The sequence below is a fragment of the Chiloscyllium punctatum genome, chromosome 29 (genome assembly GCF_047496795.1).
Source record: "Chiloscyllium punctatum isolate Juve2018m chromosome 29, sChiPun1.3, whole genome shotgun sequence".
Classification (NCBI taxonomy): domain Eukaryota; kingdom Metazoa; phylum Chordata; class Chondrichthyes; order Orectolobiformes; family Hemiscylliidae; genus Chiloscyllium; species Chiloscyllium punctatum.
In genome coordinates this window covers 80,856,300-80,875,592 of record NC_092767.1, presented here as the reverse complement: position 1 = coordinate 80,875,592, position 19,293 = coordinate 80,856,300, and the positions used below count along the sequence as shown (strand labels likewise).

The 19,293-nt window shown below is 43.8% G+C and overlaps 1 protein-coding gene across 5 annotated transcripts in view; it reads right to left on the bottom strand.

The window, feature by feature from the left end:
• Positions 1-3,706: 3,706 nt before the first annotated feature.
• LOC140454657 (estrogen-related receptor gamma-like) overlaps positions 3,707-19,293 on the bottom strand; it is a 39,496-nt gene continuing 23,909 nt past the window's right edge. For all 5 annotated transcript variants that reach the window (XM_072549587.1, XM_072549588.1, XM_072549590.1 and 2 more), the window contains 3 exons: positions 18,908-19,069; positions 9,477-9,746; positions 3,707-4,228 (listed from right to left, as the gene is read on the bottom strand). In XM_072549587.1, coding sequence (XP_072405688.1) covers positions 3,984-4,228; positions 9,477-9,746; positions 18,908-19,069 — 677 coding nt within the window. In that variant the 3' untranslated portion in view covers positions 3,707-3,983. The remainder of the gene's footprint in view (positions 4,229-9,476; positions 9,747-18,907; positions 19,070-19,293) is intronic.

Here is a 19,293-nt window from a genome sequence, read left to right as displayed (position 1 = left end):
AATGACAATACCATGCACCGCTTCCTACCTTGCCATTCTAAGAATCTTACGACCTTTAAAGTTCAATTCAAAAGGTTTAAAAATAGATTTCACTTTTTCCCATCATAGTTGTTCGAGGATTCCCACTTTCGCTAAATTCCCAGATTGGTCACTTTCTTTTGTTTGCCCTTCTCTGCTGGGGCCACTCAGTGCCACAGTTGGAAATGTGAAAACAAAAGGTTTGGGGTTGGAGGAGATATCCAAGTTGGGGAGGGATGAAGCCTTTAAAAGCAAGAAAAAGAATGATAAAATTTAAGGGGTGATTTCATGAGGAGCCTATGGAGGTGGGTGAGCACAGATGTGATGAGGAAATGTGATCAAAGTCTGGCTGTGAATTAGGAATCTTGCAGGACCTTGTGTTCACAGAGGCCAGGCTATGGGGTCTGATTAGGAGCACGTTTAGATTAGTTGGGTCTAGACCTTCACCAACCTCTATCCTTGCCATGGAATTGTCAACTCTGGAGGACCAAAAGCTTCCACAGTCGAAAAGTCATGACTTGAATAGGATCATGCATTGATAATTTATGAAACCCCGTAATAGGCCACAAGGTTAAGGCAGTAAAGACTAGGTGGTATCAGGAAATGACGAGTAAATTAGAGACCTGAGTGAGTGAGTGAGTAAAATTCTGGAGTTCTGAAACAACTTGAAGGGAAGAGGAGGTTTTACTTGATGGGGCTCATATGCACCATCATGTGGCAATAATGGTCTGGGGGACAGATGATCACTGAGAACCAGCAAGTTGTACAGAATGGTCCTTCTGAAAACTTTTTATGGAATTGTAAAAACCTGAAAGTTCTCCACAAGATGGCAATAAAGTTTGCTAATAGCAGGGTGATGACACTTCAAGCTGAAACTTTATTTACATGTTACTCCAGAGGGAAGAGGTTGGCTTCCTTTGGAATAGTTGAAAAGATATGCAGTTCAGAAGACAAGTGAGAAACGATAACAGTACGGTAAGGTAGAATTTGATTTAACTGGGATAATTTCATAGGAATCGAGGCCTAGGTTTTTATGATGTGTGTGGAAGATCTTCCCAAAGCATGAAATCTTCATCTTTAAGCCTTTCAGTTACAGTCAGCCAATCCCCTAATGAATAGTAGAATGCAATCCCCAAACATGAATAAAATCTCTGTGCAATTTTGGTTACATTTCCTGCCTGTTCCTATTAGACTTGCGAATGTCTTGGTGGCAAAATTACCTCATGTTCCTGGGTTTGTTACCAGAAGCTGCATGTTCAGTTCTGATCTGAACATTGACATGTACACAACCTGTTAAATCCACAAATTTCTGGGCTGACATCAAGTTAACTGAAGAATGGGGGTTGGGATGGGAGTGGGGGTGTGTTGGTGGGATATGGAGTTCTCATAGAAGCTTATAGAATTCTAATAGGATTAGGCAGGTTAGACACAGGAAGGATGTTTGTAATGACTGAGTGTCCAGAACCCGGGCTCACAACCCATGGTGAAATTCTCTGCCAAAAAGCTTTCAAGGTTGAACATGGAATAGAGATGGAATGTTTTCAAGAAAGAGTTGGATATAGTTGTTAGGACTAAAAGGATCAAAGGTTATGGGGAGAAAGCAGGAACAGGGGACTGAGTTGAATGACAAGCTATGATCATAATGAATGGTGGAGTTGGTTCGAAGGACCTTTTTTAAAATGGCCTCAGAAATCCCATATTCCTGTGAAGTATGATTGATGTTTTTCAGGAGAGAGAACCCATTGTCTGTCAAGTTCAGTGGCTGACATTTGCTTCATTCAACTAAGCCTAAAACAGATAGTGGTCTATACTCATGTAATCGGGAGAAAGTGAGGACTGCAGATGCTGGAGATCAGAGCTTAAAAATGTGTTGCTAGAAAAGCGCAGCAGGTCAGGCAGCATCAAAGGAACAGGAGAATCGACGTTCCTTTGATGCTGCCTGACCTGCGCTTTTCCAGCAACACATTTTTAAGCTATACTCATGTAATCTACAATTACAGCACAGAGAGAGGCTAATGTGTCTGCATCAGCAGTTCCTCTGATCACACTCCTCCAACTTTTTACCATGACCAATGGATATAAATCCAATTCTCTGTGGAAAGCCTCAGCCTGAGGCAGTGCTTCTCATCCTGATCACTGACTGTTCCATCATCATCATCATTGAAGGCCAGTGTTGTGAGTGCGCTGCGCTGTTGCAGGATTGCTGCACTGTTGGCAATGCTATATTCCAGATGAGATATTAATCTAATTCTCCAACTTTGAATGATCCCACGGACCTTGGAGTGTGAAGGGTTAAATCCAATTTCACTACATTGCCAGGTTAAAAGGAAGTGGGCCAGCACAGAAAAAATGACAGCTTCTTAATGAAGTATGGGATATAGATAATTAATTTTAATAGATTCAAAGGGAAGTTAATTAAATATTGAAATTAAAATATTACACTATTAGCTGATGATCAGTCTTATGTGGTCAGAAATAAATTAAACAGGGACTAAATCTCAAAGGCTTTACGTGTTACCAACTGGAGAACCAGAAAAAAAACAGCACTTGGGCATTTACTCCAGCTCAGATTCATTTTGATTTAAGAACAGATTTTGATTATAGTGTGTAGGTGGCTGTGTCCCTGTCTCTCTCCCTATTTGAAGGAAGTCCTGTTTGAAAGAAGTTGCTTGTTACTGGTTTTTGTAGTTGCTGTTCTGATTGAGGTATCATGTTTGGGAAAGGCAAGTCCAATCACTGGTGAAACGTTGATAGAGGCTATCACCAATTTGGTATCAGGGAGTGAATCCACCTCCACCCCACCCTCCCGCTGTGTCAGTTTGTAAGGGGCAGACAGTGAATACCCTTGTAGAGCACAGGAGATGGTTCATCCTTTTCCCTCACTGCAGCCGGGTTCAGTGTCACCCATTGCACTAACCTTCATTGCTGCCTCCATTCAGGTCACTTTGGTCTGATGCTGACCCCATGCAGGGAGCTGGACTTCTGGCCTTTTCCAAAAAGCTGGAGGCGAACTCACTGTCTCATATTCTCACACCCTGTCTTTCTCAATCTGTCTCATGCACTCACTCTCTCACAGCAAAAGGAAGTCCCTGTCACATGTCAGCTTGCCTAAAATCTGGGCCTGAGAATTTTGGGAAAGTTTACCCTTTGGGTTCAGATTCCAGGATTTCAGTTCCTGGGACTCAAAAAAAAACTGAAACATACTTAGGCACCAAGTGGTCAGGATTGAAATGCAGTCCAAATTGATTCAATCAAATGCTTTAACCCTAACCCTAATGGAACAGAAACTGGACTGTTCTTTGCACTGATTCCAAAGTACAATTCTGTTCTCAGAGAAGATGAAAGAATAAATAGAAGAACAAAAAACTGGGAGATACTGGAGCATGAGACATGGTAAATTGAAAGTTCAGGCAGGATGTTCCTGGGATCTGGTGAACGTCGGAAGATCCCAGCTTCCAGGAAAGGATCGGAAAGGATCAGAAAGCAACTCAATTTGTTAAAATAGATTTTTCTCAATTTGTGTCTATATTAAAAGGATATTTTAACTAAAGGAATACAGGACTCAGATGCTAATGAATGAATGAAATCAAATAAAGATAAACAAGGTATTTATAAATGAATTAAAATGGAAAGCTAGTAATCACATCACGAGGAGAGTCTGACTTAATTTTTTCATTTTTATTGTGACTTTGTTAAATAAACTTTACAGTTCTTGAAAATCTTTTGTTACGTATCAGCAGTGTGGGTTTGTGGAAGTTGCATAATGAGGACCTCCTATGGTGCGCTGTGACTGTGGGCAGATTAGCCTCTGTCACTCTCACTGGGTTACAGTGCATACAAAGAAGCCATGCATTCAGAAAGAACACCCCAAGTGGCAATCCAGTTCCACTAATTCCTTCAGTTGCAGTTCACAGCTGGTCAGTCTTTGAGGGGCAGATGTTGAGGCAGACTCTGAACTCCAGCTTTTAGGCTTTAGCTTCCAGCATCTCAAGGAATAGTTTGTGCATTGGCACCTTACCCTCTGTCACCACTCTACGGAAGCTCTGTATGGCTTTGTTTGCAGTTTGTCGGAGAAGGGGTAAAGTCATCAGTAATTTGCCACTGCGGTGAGGATCTGCCAAATGCTGGTTTGTCTCGTAGTCCTGCAGAGCTTCATGGAGGAGATCCTGCAGGTTCTGAATGGCCTCAACGTTCTCAATATTCATTGAGTCTGTGATCAAATTGAGGAACATATGAGACAGTTCGCTGGTGGTTTTACCCTGGTTTACCCTTCCCCCAAACAGAGCTGCACAGCAGGTCAGGCAGCAGCCGAGGAGCAGGAAAATCGACAATCAAGCCCTTCATCAGGCTTTTGTCCAAAACATTGATATTCCTACTCCTCAGATGCTGCCTGACCAGCTGTGCTTTTCCAGCAACACACTCTCTGCTCTAATCTCCAGCATCTGCAATCCTCACTTTTGCCACACAATGATATGCTCCAATTGCCCCCTAGGGGTCTGCCGCAGTGTTTGAAGGGGTGCCCTCCTCTCCCATCCAGCAGTGCAGAGTGTGGATGTGGAGTCGGGGGCCAGGGGTGGGATTGAGGAGGGGGTGGAATTAGGATGAGGGACTTAGGGCTGTCTAGACAGGTATTGGATACTGTGTGGAGGTGGGAGGGGAAGTTGGGAGAAGTTTGTGTGGGAATGGGCTTTACTGGGGCTATATGTTTCTGTGGGGTGGGACCAGGGATCACTGGGGATGGTGAGGGAGAGGTTAACATCTGTGTGGGGGTGAGGAACTGGGATCAGTGGAGGATGGTGGTGGGTAGGGGTAACATCTCTCTGGGGTGGGAGTCAGGATGGTGGGATGTGTGGGTAACGCCTCTAAGGGGAAGGGAGTGTAATGACTGCGAGGGAGGGGAACGGGGTCAGTATGGGATGGGGGTAATGTTCTAGATGTAGGTTTGCTTGCTAAGCTGGAAGCTTCATTTTAAGATGTTTCATCACCATACTAGGTAACATCTTCAGTGAGCCTCCGGATGAAGCATTTGTGGTGTAGCCCGCTTTCTACTGATATGTTTGGGTTTCCTTTGATTGGTGATGTCTGTTCCTGTGGTGACGTCAATTCCTGTTCTTTTTCTCAGGGGTTGGTAAATGGGATCCAAGTCAATGTGTTTGTTGATAGAGTTCCAGTTGGAATGCCATGCTTCTAGGAATTCTTGTGCATGTCTTGTTTGGCTTGTCCTAGGATGGATGTGTTGTCCCACTCGAAGTGGTGTCCTTCCTTTTCTGTATGTAAGGATACTAGTGAGTGTGGGTAATTTCTTTTTGTGGTTAGTTGATGTTCATGTATCCTGGTGGTTAGTTTTCTGCCTGTTTGTCCAATGTAGTGTTTGTTACAGTTCTTGCAAGGTATTTGGTAAATGACATGACATGCAAATGACATCAGATGACAAAACGTCTGAAAACGAACCTTCCAGCTCAGCGAACAAACCTACATCCAGAGCCTCAACCTGAGCTACAAATCTTCTCAAAACTCGCAACTGGGGATAATGTTTCTGTGGAGGTTGGAAATAGGGATCGGTGAGGTGTGGGTGTAAGGCCTGTATGGAGGGGTTGGTGAGCAGGGATCAGTGGAAGTGGAGGTAATGTCTCGGTCGGGGTGTCACTCCCTTCCGTTTCCCTGGTTCTGAGTGAACCCTGGAGCCTGTGGAAAGTTGAAGCCTCTCATTGCTGGCCCAACTGTTGACTGAGGACCTTACACTCTTCCAAAGTAATGCCCTTCCACCTCCCAACCCCATGGTGGTGCTCCCAATGATTAACAAAATGAGAAAATAAATGACTAAAAATTAATTGGAAAAAATATGGTAGAAGCTGGCAGCCTCATTCAGAGAGAGAAAGACTGAAGTTATCCCTTACCCTTCGTTGCATTCTCTTGTTCCACAGTCACTCTATTCCTCCTCAGCCTTCCCTGCTCACTCCTCCATCTCTTACCACTTCCCTCACTTTCCCCATTCCTCAAGCATGTTCTTAGTCACTTCCCATCTCCCTCAGTTACTCTCAACACTTGACTTTCCCCTCAGTCTCTGCCTCCCTCTGCTGCTCCCCTTCATCCTCTCTCTATCCCCACCCCTCTCCATTGTGTATCCTCACTACCTCCCTCTCCCCCTCGTGTACCCTCACTATTTGGAATGGTTTACTCTGTGGACAAATGTAAGGGCAAAGTAATAATATTGTGTCAATCAATGAGATTGATGAACTCTTAATTACAAAATCAATCTCTCTCTTTTCTTCATTCCCCCAATCCTTTACATCTGTTAAACCCAGCAGGCTCACACAATCTGCTCTCTCTCTCTCTCTCTCTCTCTCTGGCCATGTCTTGATGGTTTATTATTATTCTAGGCTATTGGAGATAGTGACATTGTAGATTAGACAGCAGCTCCCTCCAATAGGGCTTTCTGTCAATACAATTGCTCACGTCCCTTGCTTAGGAAGTGACAGATGTCAATAACTTTATCGGTCATCGGCTTCCTTTTAGCAAACAATGTTTAGCAAATGCACAAAAGGGTTGTGTCTCGTGCTTTGTCGCTTTGCAGACTCCACAGTTGGTGCACACACCATCCTTTTCTCATTAACATGCCACGCCAACAGCTTCGAGACTTCACCAGAAAAAGAGATGCCCTTGACAAAGAATTGGGATTGAAAAGGAAAGACAAAAGGAGTTGGAATACTCAGAATCATGCAACAGAAACCACCAGGAAATGAAGCCTGATTGAATTTTGTTATAACCATACCTAGACTCCATTCTCAGTTACACACCCTGTCTGTTTCAGTCCAAGATTCTCTATTATAGTACACTCTCTGTTATACTGTCAGCATACACAGTAGGAATAACACTGATAGCTGGTCTTGAATTGCAGAGATTGGTGGGGGAGGGGAGGGTGGTGGTTGGCAGTTAGCTCAATAGGCAAAATGGTTACTAGTTTGGTCACTGAGATACACCCAGAGGGAATGGAATAGCCACTTTTTACAAAAACCGCCTAGCAACAGCTGACGGTGAAGCCTCAGCAAATAAGAGGGCAAGGATCTGTCTTGGGAAAGTGCACAAATGACTAAATGACTTGAAGTGCGAACAGCAGGAAGCAATGGTTTTGTTCATTTGTGGGATGTGAGTTACACCCTTAACTGCCCCGGAGAAGTTAATGGTGACTCACCTTCTTAATATAGCTGAGTGATATCATAGAATCCTTACAGTGTGAAAAAAGGCAATTTTGCCTAACAAGTCCACACACACACCCTCTGAAAAGTAACCCACCTAGGCCCATTACCCCTACCCTATTACTTTACATTAACCCCTAACTAATGCACCTAACCTACACATTCCTGAACACTATGGGTAATTTAGCACGGTTAATTCACCTAACCTGCTCATCCTTTGGACTGTCGGAGAAAACCCACACAGAGACGCGGAGAATGTGCAAACTCCACACAGACAGTTGCCTGAGGCTGGAATTGAACCTGTGTCCCTGGTGCTGTGAGGCAGCAGTGCTAACCACTGAGCCATCTTGCCACCCTGGTTTGTTCAAATACTTGCAAAATGCAGCTGAAAGTCAACCACCAGTTTTGTGATATTTCTAAATTTGATGAAGTGCCACATAAATGTTTGGGTCGGTCGATGTGTTGCAGCTGTACCATGTGTGGGATGCCTGTGGGATCCATGGTGACCACATGTTTTAGTCTAAAAGGTTTGTTCCTTAACTTTAAACAATGATCCCTAATCTCGACACTCCCACCATCAGGAACACGCTTCCTGCATCTGACCTGTTTAGTTCTGTTAGAATTTTATATGTTTCTATGAGATCCCCTCTCAGTCTTCTAAACTTCACTGAATACAATCCTAACTAACTCAAAACATAAAATATTGGAAATCACAACAGGTCAGGCAGCAACCATGGAGAAACAGCAAGCTAACATTTTGAATCTAGATGACTCTTTATCAGAGTTCAATCATCCGGCCATCCCAAGAATCAATTTGGTAAACCTCTGGAAAGTGGGAGCTATTATCATTGTGATGATCTTTGTTTCAATGGCGCTGGGATTCATAAGACTAGGGCTTTAGAGGGGGCTTTAAAATAACTTTAATAGGAAGATGAAGGAATCTCAGTGTCCTGTCACATAAATCACAAACAGTCAGCATGTAACTAGAGATGGGCAATGAGTACTGGCCCACTCAGCAATGCCCGCATTCCATGACTGAATAAAATAAAAGATACAAGTGATTAGAAGGATAAAAGTTAGGAAGTTGGCCCTACTCTACTGGACATGATTGAGACAACATCTTTAATACTATGTAGTGTTTTGGTCTCCATACTTATTAAGGAATACACTTGTACCAGACACAGTTCAGAGAAGGTTCACTTGGCTAATTCCTGGAATGAAAGGATTGTCTTATGAGGAAAGATTGAATAGGTTGTGTTCAGACTCATTGGAGTTTAGAAGAATGAGAGATGATCTTATTAAAACAGAATTGGTTCCAAGAAGGTTTGATAGGGTGGATGTTGTGAAGATGTAACTTCCTGCTGGGGGAGTCTAGAACAAGGGTACAGTTTAAAAATAAGAAGGGGATGAAGAGATATTTCTTCATAATATCATAAGAGTTCTGAGTATTTGGAATTCCCTTCCCCAGGGAGCAGTGGAGGCTGGGTCATTGAATATGTTCAAGGCTGAGTTGGACAGTTGTATGATTGACAAGAGAGTCAAAGGCTATGTGAACAGAAAGGAATATGAAGGCCACAATCAGATTAGCCAATTGAATGCAAGAGCAGACTCAAGGGGCTGAATGTGTGGATCTAGAGTCAAGTGTGGGTCACACTGGTTAAGGATAACTGATCCTACTTTAAAGGACATTAATGAACCAGATGGGTGTTTACAAAAATCCAAAGGTCTGTGGTCATCATTTTCTGAAATTGGCCTTTTTAACCAAAGGTTATGTGATACACTGAATTAAAAGTCCTCAGTTGCCTGTTGGGTGATTCTGGGACTGGAGGGTTTGAACTATAGGGAGGGGCAGAATAGGCTGGGGTTATTTTCCCTGGAGCGTCAGAGGCTGAGGGTGACCTTATAAAAGTTTATAAAATCAGGAAGGGCATGGATAAGATAAATAGACAAAGTCTTTTCCCTCGGGTGTGGAAGTCCAGAACTAGAGGGCATAGATTTAGGGTGAGAGGGGAAAGATATAAAAGGAACCTGAGGGGCAACTTTTTCACAGAGGATAGTGCGTGTGTGGAATGAGCTGCCAGAGGAAGTGGTGGAGGCCGGTACAATTACAACATTTAAAAGGCATCTGGATGGGTATATGAATAGGAAGGGTTTGGAGGGATATGGGCCAAGTGTTGGCAAATGGGACAAGATTATTTTAGGATATCTGGTCAGTGTGGACGAGTTGGACTGAGGTTGGGAGTGATGATTGAGGATTCATACCTGAGTTAGCCAGAGCCATGGCTTTCAGTGTCACAAACTCTTCCTTGTCAAGCTGAAGCTTACGGTATTTTGTGATCAGTTGGAGGATTGTGCAATATAAGTCAAGTAATCCAACCACTCGACACTGTTCCCGCTCAAGGACTAAATTATCAGCATAAACCAATCCTTCTTCATAGGGCAGTGAGCGGAACACAAGCCCCAGGATCAGGACCTCCATCCAGGCACTCTGCAGGAGACCCATCTGATCTCCCAATGAAAGGGCGGAAAAACCTGGGTAGAATCGAGACAAATTGAGATCAGTGAATATTTTTGCAAGCTGCCACTTCAGGAAGTGTCACATTGAGACTGAGACTTTATAAAGCTCTGGTTAGGCCCCATTTGGAGTACTGTGTCCAGTTTTGGTCCCCACACCTCAGGAAGGACATACTGGCACTGGAACGTGTCCAGCGGAGATTCACACGGATGATCCCTGGAATGGTAGGTCTAACATATGACGAATGGCTGAGGATTCTGGGATTGTACTCATTGGAGTTTAGAAGATTAAGGGGAGACTTAATAGAGACGTACAAGATAATACATGACTTGGAAAGGGTGGATGCTAGGAAATTGTTTCCGTTAAGTGAGGAGACTAGGACCCGTGGACACAGCCTTAGAATTAGAGGGGGTAAATTCAGTACAGAAATGCGGAGACATTTCTTCAACCAGAGATTGGTGGGCCTGTGGAATTCATTGCCACAGAGTGCAGTGGAGGCTGGGACGCTAAATGTCTTCAAGGCAGAGATTGATAGATTCTTGTTGTCTCAGGGAATTAAGGGCTACGGGGAAAATGCGGGTAAGTGGAGTTGAAGTGCCCATCAGCCATGATTGAATGGCGGAGTGGACTCGATGGGCCAAATGACCTTACTTCCACTCCTATGTCTTATGGTTTTATGGTCTTATGAGTGGCGTCCCCTCAGGATTGGGTGTCCTGGCCTGGGCTGCCCATTCTGCCAATCAACATCGTGCTGGCAGCTTGTCCCTTCCTGCTGGGACTGTGCTCTCCTGGAGCTGTCTGAACCCGATCCGCTCCCATATTCCAGGAAGCAGGCCAGATCTTCCAACCTGGTAATTGATGGGAAGGAATGAGGATGGGCATTGGAGGAAGAGGTAAATGTGGAAGGAGGGAAAAGCAGGGACTGAGGGACAATAGAACAGACGCTGTTTGACATGGATGGAGGACACTGGGGTGCAAAAGGTACAGGGGTTGGGAGAAAGAGTCATAATGAGGATAAAGGGAGAGAAGGATAAGTTTTGGGGGAGGGTGCATGGGGTGGGGAAGGGACCCTGGGAGGAGAAGGGAGTGAAAGCATGGAGGGAGGGGTAGTGTTGGAAAATGGGTTAGCAATGGGATGTGGAGAGGGTGGGAAAGGGCTCTAAAATCTGATGTATAACCTTTTGAAAATGAATGTTAACTTAAAGCGTGGGTACCCCTTGTTTACCAAGAACACAAAAAGTACTGAGTATCAAAATACAGACTCAGCATTTTTAAGGTGTGCAAAAATAAGAAATCTTCCTGAAGCATTAAACACTGGCATTTGCATTCAGGTCAAACTGACCTCCAGATGACAGTTTTCATTTCAGCTCCATCACTGGACTTACACATGGCTGGAGAGTCCAGTGAGGATACCAGTGATGCAGATTACCCTCAGTATTAACATTTACTGATTACTATCTGCACAACATCTCTGCATCTGGTCCCAAGTGAATCTTATTTTCATTTTTTTAGCTGATTAATACAAAACAGGGTTTAGAAAACATTAATTAACAGATAGTAATCAGGAAATCAGTGGAAAGGAGATCAGAAAGGGACAGTGACAGACATTAAGGTCCTTCACAAGCATCAACATTTCTGCCTTAAAAGTTTTAAGGTGAAGTGCATGCTCACACTCACACTTATACAGACAGTCACACACTGTCACAGATACACTGTCACGCACATACACACTCACAAATACACAGTCACACACTCAGTTACACACATTCATACTCTGACTGCCACACACACATCACAGTTAGGCTCACACTTATTGGCGTACTCTCAGACAGTTGTGCATAAGAGCCATCAGAACTAGGAGCAGAAGGAGGCCATCCAGCCCCTCTAGCCTGCTCTGCATTCAATACAATTACACTTGATCTCATCTCAACCTCAATTCCACTCCCTCCTCCAGTAAGGGGGCCAAAATTGTACACAATACTATACTCCAGATGTGGTCTCACTAAAGGCATGTACAATTCATTACTTTTGCTCACTACCCCTTTAATAAAAATGCCGAATATCAATTCGCTTCCTTTCTAACCTGCCATAGGTACATATTAATTTTCTGTGATTCATGCACAAGGACACCCAGATCCCTCCGTACCGAAGCACTCTGAAGTTTCTCTCAAATAAGTTGCCTATATTTTTAACCAAAACTTCACATTTATCCACATTAAACTTCATCAGCTCCAATGGAAGAATCAATCCCTGCTAAACAGCTTTCAAGTTTACACAATTCATTCATTTCCCAATTAGTGGGTCACTTTCAGATTTAATTAGTTCTTTCAGGCAATCGAAAAACAATTTACACTTAGCCAATTATTGTTTGTGTTATTATTTATGTGTTGAAGTTCATGTTAGGTTGGGGTTGGAGGGATAGAATACATTTTGGAAAGTGAACCACGTGGAGTGAAGGATATGGGGTGGGGATGTGAGACCATAGGAGCAGAAATTAGGCCATTCAACCCATCGAGTCTACTTTGCTCTGCCATTCAATGATGCCTGATAAGTTTTTCAACCCCATTCTCCCGCCTTCTCCCCATAACCTTTGATCCCTTAACAATCAAGAACCTACCTATCTCTGTTTTAAATACACTGAATGATCTGCCTTCTGGGGCCTTCGGTGGCAATGAATCCCATAGATTCACCATTCTCTGGCTGAAGAAGTTTCTTCTCATTTCCATTCAAAAGGACCAATTAGGTAGCCCCTCATCCTTCTAAACTCCGTTGAGTATAGGCCCAGAATCCTCAAATATTCCTCATATGTTAAGCTTTTCATGCCTGGAATAATTCTCACAAATCTCCTCTGGCCCCACTCCAGTGCTACTACATCCTTTCGGAGATAGGAGGAGAGGAGATATGGGGAATGGGGCTGACAATGGGGTAGGACCCTCAATAGCAGGGAGGCAAGTACAAGGCTGGAAGGAGATATAGTAAACAGAAATAGTAAAGTGAAGAGACAGGTCAGGCTAGAGCATGACAGGGAGTGAGGAATGCTTGTTGGATTAAATTGCATGTATATCAATGAAAAAGGCTGACAGGCAAGGCCACTGAACTCAGAGTGTGGACAGACACGGGGGACAGAGATATTGTAGCCATTACAGAAACATGACTAAGGGAGGGACAGGACTGACAGATTAATATACCAGGGCACAGGTGCTTTAGGTGGGATAAAGGTGCTGGAAGGAGGGGAGGGGGAGTTACATTTTTGATTAAGGTGATTATCACAGCAGTGATCAGAGATAAAATAACTGAAGAATCATCCAGTGAGGCTTTGTGGGTGGAGCTAAGAAATAAGAAAGGGGTGGTGATGCTATTGGGGTTGTACTATAGGCCCCCAAATAGTCTACAGGAATTAGAGGAACAAATATGCAGGGAGACTGGGAAGACTCGCAGGAGTGATACGGTTGTCATAGTAGAGGATTTTAATTTTCCTAACATAGACTAGGACTACCAGAGCGTTAAGGGCTTAGATGGGGTGGAATTTGTTAAATGCGTTCAGGAAAGTTTCCTCAAGCAGTATACAGAGGGTCCTACTCGGGAATGGACAAAACTCGGCCTGCTCTTGGGAAATAGGGCAGGAAAGGTGACAGAGGTGACACTGGGGGAAGACTTTGGTACCAGTGATCATATTTCTTTTAGTGTGTAGGAGACTGAGAGGGGATCTTATAGAAGTGTATAATATCATGAGAGGCATGGATAGGTTGAATGCACTTAGTCTTTTTTCCAGGGTTGGGAAATCAAGGACTAGAGGGCATCATGGAGTCACAGAGATGTACAGAAACAGACGCTTCAGTCCAGCTCAGATGCCTTTTAAACATTGTATTTGCAGTTTAAGGTTGGAGGTGAGAGGGGATAGAATAAAAGGGAACCTGAAGAGCAACGTTTTTTAAAAGGGTGGTACGCATATGGAATGAGCTGTCAGCAGAAGTGGTTGAGGCAGCTACATTAATAACATTTAAAAAGCATTTGGACAAAGAGATGAATAGGAAAGGTTTAAAAGGACATGGGCCAATTGCAGGGAAATGGGGCTAGCACAGATCAACATTTTGGTCGGCATGGACCAGTTTGGGCCAAAGGGCCTGTCTCCATGGTGTGGAACTCCATGACAATGACTCAATAGACAATAGGTGCAGGAGTAGGCCATTCTGCCCTTCAAGCCTGCACCACCATTCAATATGATCATGGCTGATCATCCTTAATAAGTATGCTGTTCCTGTCTTATCTCCATAACCCTCGATTCCACAATCCTTGAGAGCTCTATCCAACTCTTTCTTAAATGAATCCAGAGACTGGGCCTCCACTGCCCTCTGGGGCAGAGCATTCCACACTCTCTGGGTGAATACGTTTCTCCTCATCTCTGTCCTAAATGGTCTACCCCATATTTTTAAGCTGTGTTCTCTGGTTCGGCACTTACCCATCAGCAGAAACATGTGTCCTGCCTCCAGAGTGTCCAATCCTTTAATAATCTTATATGTCTCAATCACATCCCCTCTCAGTCTTCTAAACTCAAGAGTTACAAGGCCAGTCACTCCAGTCTTTCAGTGTAAGGTAATCCTGCCATTCCAGGAATTGACCTCGTGAACCTTCGCTGCACTCCCTCAATAGCCAGAATGTCTTTCCTCAAATTTGGAGACCAGCACTGCACGTAGTACTCCAGGTGTGGTCTCATCAGGGCCCTGTACAGCTGCAGAAGAACCTCTTTGCTTCTATACTCAATCCCTCTTGTTATGAAGGCCAGCATGCTATTAGCCTCTTCACTACCTGCTGTACCTGCACGCTTACCTTCATTGACTGGTGTACAAGAACACCCAGATCTCTCTGTACTGCCCCTTTACCTAAACTGATTCCATTTAGGTAGTAATCTGCCTTCCTGTTCTTGCCACCAAAGTGGATAACCATACATTTATCCACATTAAACTGCATCTGCCATGCATCTGACCACTCACCTAACTTGTCCAGGTCACTCTGTAATCTCCTAACATCCTCATCACATTTCACCCAGCCACCCAACTTAGTATCATCAGCAAATTTGCTAATGTTATTACTAATACCATCTTCTATATCATTAACATATATTGTAAAAAGCTGCGGTCCCAGTACTGATCCCTGCGGTACCCCACTGGTCACTGCCTGCCATTCCCAAATGGAGCCGTTTATCACTACTCTTTGTTTCCTATCAGCCAACCAACTTCCAATCCAAGTTAGTACTTTGCCCCCAATACCATGCGCCCTAATTTTGCTCACTAAGGAAATGAGGAGCAGGTAAGACTGGTGGTGTTGAATAAACATACAATAGGGAACAAAAGTAGGCCACTTAGCTCTGAATCTGTTCCACCAACTGATAAAATCATGGCTAATCTGAGTTGAACCTCAGTTCTATATTCCTGTGTGTCCCTGATATTCTTTCATCCCCTCAGTCATCAAGAGTCGATTGACCTCTGCCTTGATCTGCAATTACTGCCTTTTGAGGAAGGGAATTCCAAAGATCTTCAACTTTCTGAGAAATAAAACATTTGTTTTAAATGAGTGCCCCCTGATTGCTGACTCCTTGCCAAGGCTCCTCAGAATTATATATGTTTCAATTAAGTCACCTCTGACTGTTCTCCATGCCAGAGGATACACATCCAGCTTTTCTAGCCTTTCCTCATAGAGCAACCCAATCAATCCAGAGATTAGTCCAGTAAACCTCTGAATTGTTGAACTTTAAATGGTTTGGTGAAGGAGTGAAAGATGGAGTAGGAAGTCACAAGAGGTTGGTCTTGGTGATCTTTACAAGACACTTTTGGATGAATGGGGTTCAGGTTCAGCTCTGACTCTATCTCACGAACACTAACATTCAGAACTTGTGGGATCTTTTCTGAGGTCACAGAAAGTAGTCAATATTTGCAAAGACTGATTTAGAGTCAGCACTTTCAAGAACAGTATTTTTTTGTGTAGAAGCAGGAAAGAAAAATTAGAAATGAAAATGTAAAGGATGCTCGTTATTAAAGTCATCATCAGGCAGAATTGTAATCCAGCACAATCTGCAATCTCATAGCTCAACATCTCCCAAACCCAACCAATGTCATCAGCCATTTCACCCTGTTTCAGTGGACAGTGTAGGAGGGCATGCCAGGAGCAGCACCAGACATATCGAAACATAAGGCATCAACCTGGTGAAGCTAGCACACAGGACTACTTATTTGCCAAACAGGATAAACAGCAAGTGATAGACAGAGCTAAGCGATCCCACAACCAATGGATCTGACCTAAGCTCTGCAATCCTGCCACATCCAGACATGAATGTTGGTGAATAACTTAACCACTTACTGGAGGAGGAGGTTCCACAAATATCCCCAACCTCAATGATGGCAGATATGTGGTGCTGGAAAAGCACAGCAGGTCATGCAGCATCTGAGGAACAGAAAAATCAACATTTTGGACCAGAACCCTTCATCCAGCCTAAAATATCGATTTTCCTGCTTTTCGGATGCTGCTTGACCTGCTGTGCTTTTCCAGCACCACGCTCTCAAAACTGATCTCCAATATCTGCAGACCTTACTGTCTCCTCAATGATGGGGGAGCCCAGCACATCAGTGCAAAAGATAAGGCTGAAGCTCTCATAATAATCTTAAACCAGACGTGCCGAATGGATGATCTCTCTCAGCCTCCTCCAGTAGGCCACAGCATCACAGTTACTAATCTTCAGTCCTCGTGATATCAGGAAACGGTTGGAGACTGAATACTGTAAAGGCTATGGGTCCTGACAACATCTAGCAATAGTAATAAAGATTTGTACTCCTGAACTTGCTGCACCCCTACCCAAGCTGTTCCTGTATGATTACAACACTGGCATCCCCCGACAATGTGGAAAATTGCCCAGATATGACCTGTACACAAAAAGTCAGGAAAAATCCAACCTGGCCAATTAATGCCTCATCAGTTCTGCCAGTGAGATTCAGCTTCTGATCTCATTATACAGGTTGGTTCAAACATGGACAAAACAGCTGAATTTCAGAAGCAGAGAGAGAGTTACAACCGTTGACATCAAGGCTTTATTTGATTGAGTGTGTTATCAAGGAGCCATAGCAAAACTGGAGTCAATGGGTATCGGGGAGATTCCCTGCTGATTGGAGTCATACCTGACACATAGAAAGATGGTTGTGGTTTCTGGAGATCAGTCATCTCAGCTCCAGGACATCTCTGCAGGAGTTCCTCAGGGGAGTGTCCTAGGTCCAATCATCTTTAGCTGCTTCATCAATGATCTTCCCTCCATCATAAGGTCAGAAGTAGGGATGTTCGCTGATGATTGCACAATGTTCAGCACTGTTGGCAACTCCTCAGAGCCCATCTCCAAAGGGAGCAAGATTTGGACAATATCCAGGTTTGTGCAGGCAAGTAACATTTGTGCCACATAAATGTCAGACAAGGATTACCTCCACCAAAAGAGAATCTGGTCATTGCTCCTTTACATTCAATGATATTACCATCACTAAATTGCCCACAGTCAACATTCTGGGGAATATAATTGACCAAAATTGGACTAGCCAAATCAGTACAGTGGCTACAAGAACAAGCCACAGTGTACAAATCCTGCAGCAAGTACCTCACCACCTGACTCCTCATAAGACACAAGTCAGGAGTAGGTCAGAAGTCACACAACACCAGATTGTAGTCCAACAGGTTTATTTGAAATCACAAACTTTCTAAGCAATGCCCCTTCATTCACCCCAGTCCAACACTAGCACCTCCACACCAAGTCAGGAGGGTTTAAGGAATACTCCTCATTTGCCTGGATGAGTGCAACTTGAACAGCACTCAAGAAGTTAGACATCATTCAGGACAAAGCAACCCACTTGATTGCCATCACATCAACAAATATCTATTCCCTCCACTACCGACACTCGATAGCAGCAGTGTGTACCATCTACAAGATGCACTGCAGAAATTTACCAAGGCTCCTCAGACAGCACCTTTCCAAACCCACAACTACCATCCAAAAGGGCAAGGGCAGCAGATACATGGGAATGCTACTGCTGGCAAGTACCCCTACAAGCCACTCACCATCGTGACTTGGAAACATATCACTGTTCCTTTAGTATTGTTGGTTCAAAATCCTGGAGTTCTCTCCCGGCAGCATTTTGGTCATTGTTGGCAGCAGAGTATTGAAAGAGGCAGCTCACCACTGCCTTTTCAAGGGCAATGAGGAATAGGCAATAAATACTGCCCCCATCCCATGAGGCCCACGTCCCATGAATGAATAGAAAAAGTGATTGATTTGAATGTCAGTAAGATGAATGGCCTCGTGCTGCTCCTATTTTCTATAGGCTTATGAATAAAAAAACAGATTGTACCAGTTCTGGTTTCTATGCCCTAATAGCCCAAGGGTTTGAATTGATTCCCAACATTTCTTCAATATTTGTGCAGTGACTGGAAAAACATTCTTCTGATGCAAATACTTTTTACATGAACTGGGAGGCTCACCTATTATACTTTACAATCTAGCTTGGCTGATTCCATCACACAAACATGTGAAACTCAAACACACTCATATATAAACACTTTCACACACATTAACAATGCTAATGCACACACTAAAGTAAACTTATACGCAAACAACACAGCCCCTGACACACACTCAGAGAAACATACTAAGAAACATACATATATACTGAATCACACAGACAAACAGAAATGACATGCATGCGCACTGAAACACACTAACATACACATTCATTCAACATGATTCAAACTTGCTCACACTGGCATTGTGGCTCAGTGTGGCCTCACACTGCTGCCTCACAACACCAGGGACCCAAGCTCGATTCCAGCCTTGGGCGACTGTCTGTGAGGGGTTTGCATATTCCCCCCACCCACCCCTCCGTGTCTGAGTGGGTTTCCTCTGGATGCTCTGGTTTCCTCCCACAGTCCAAAGATGTACAGATTAGGGTGCATTGGCCGTGGGAAATGCAGGGAAAGGGTATGAGGGTAGGTCTGGGTGGGATGGTCTACAGACATTTGGTGTGGTCTCAATGGGAGAAATGGCCTGCTTCCACACTGTCGGTATTCTATGTATATAAAAGGCATACACAAATGGAAGGTTCTTGATGACACTATGTTGACCCCAAAGTGTCTATTCGTGGATTATTGGTACCTGGGACATGTTTAGCCCAATTAATGATGACAACCAGTTCTCTGTCCACAAGGTCACAGAGTGTTGTGAGGACTTTGACATCATTCTCAGGAGCAGTTGGGTCAGCCATAGCGAAGATCTTGTCTGGTTCCACCAATAGCAGATGGGAAACAATTTTATTCCCTAGAAGAAAAATTAAAGATTTTAATTGATGACCTATCGCCTAATGTCTTGATTGACGGGTCTTTATTAGAACATAGAACATAGAAAAGTACAGCACAGAACAGGCCCTTTGGCCCACGATGTTGTGCCAAGGATTATTCCTGATCTAAAATAAAATAACCTAACCTATGCACCCCTCAATTCACTGCTGTCCATGTGATTGTCCAGCAGTCACTTAAATGTCC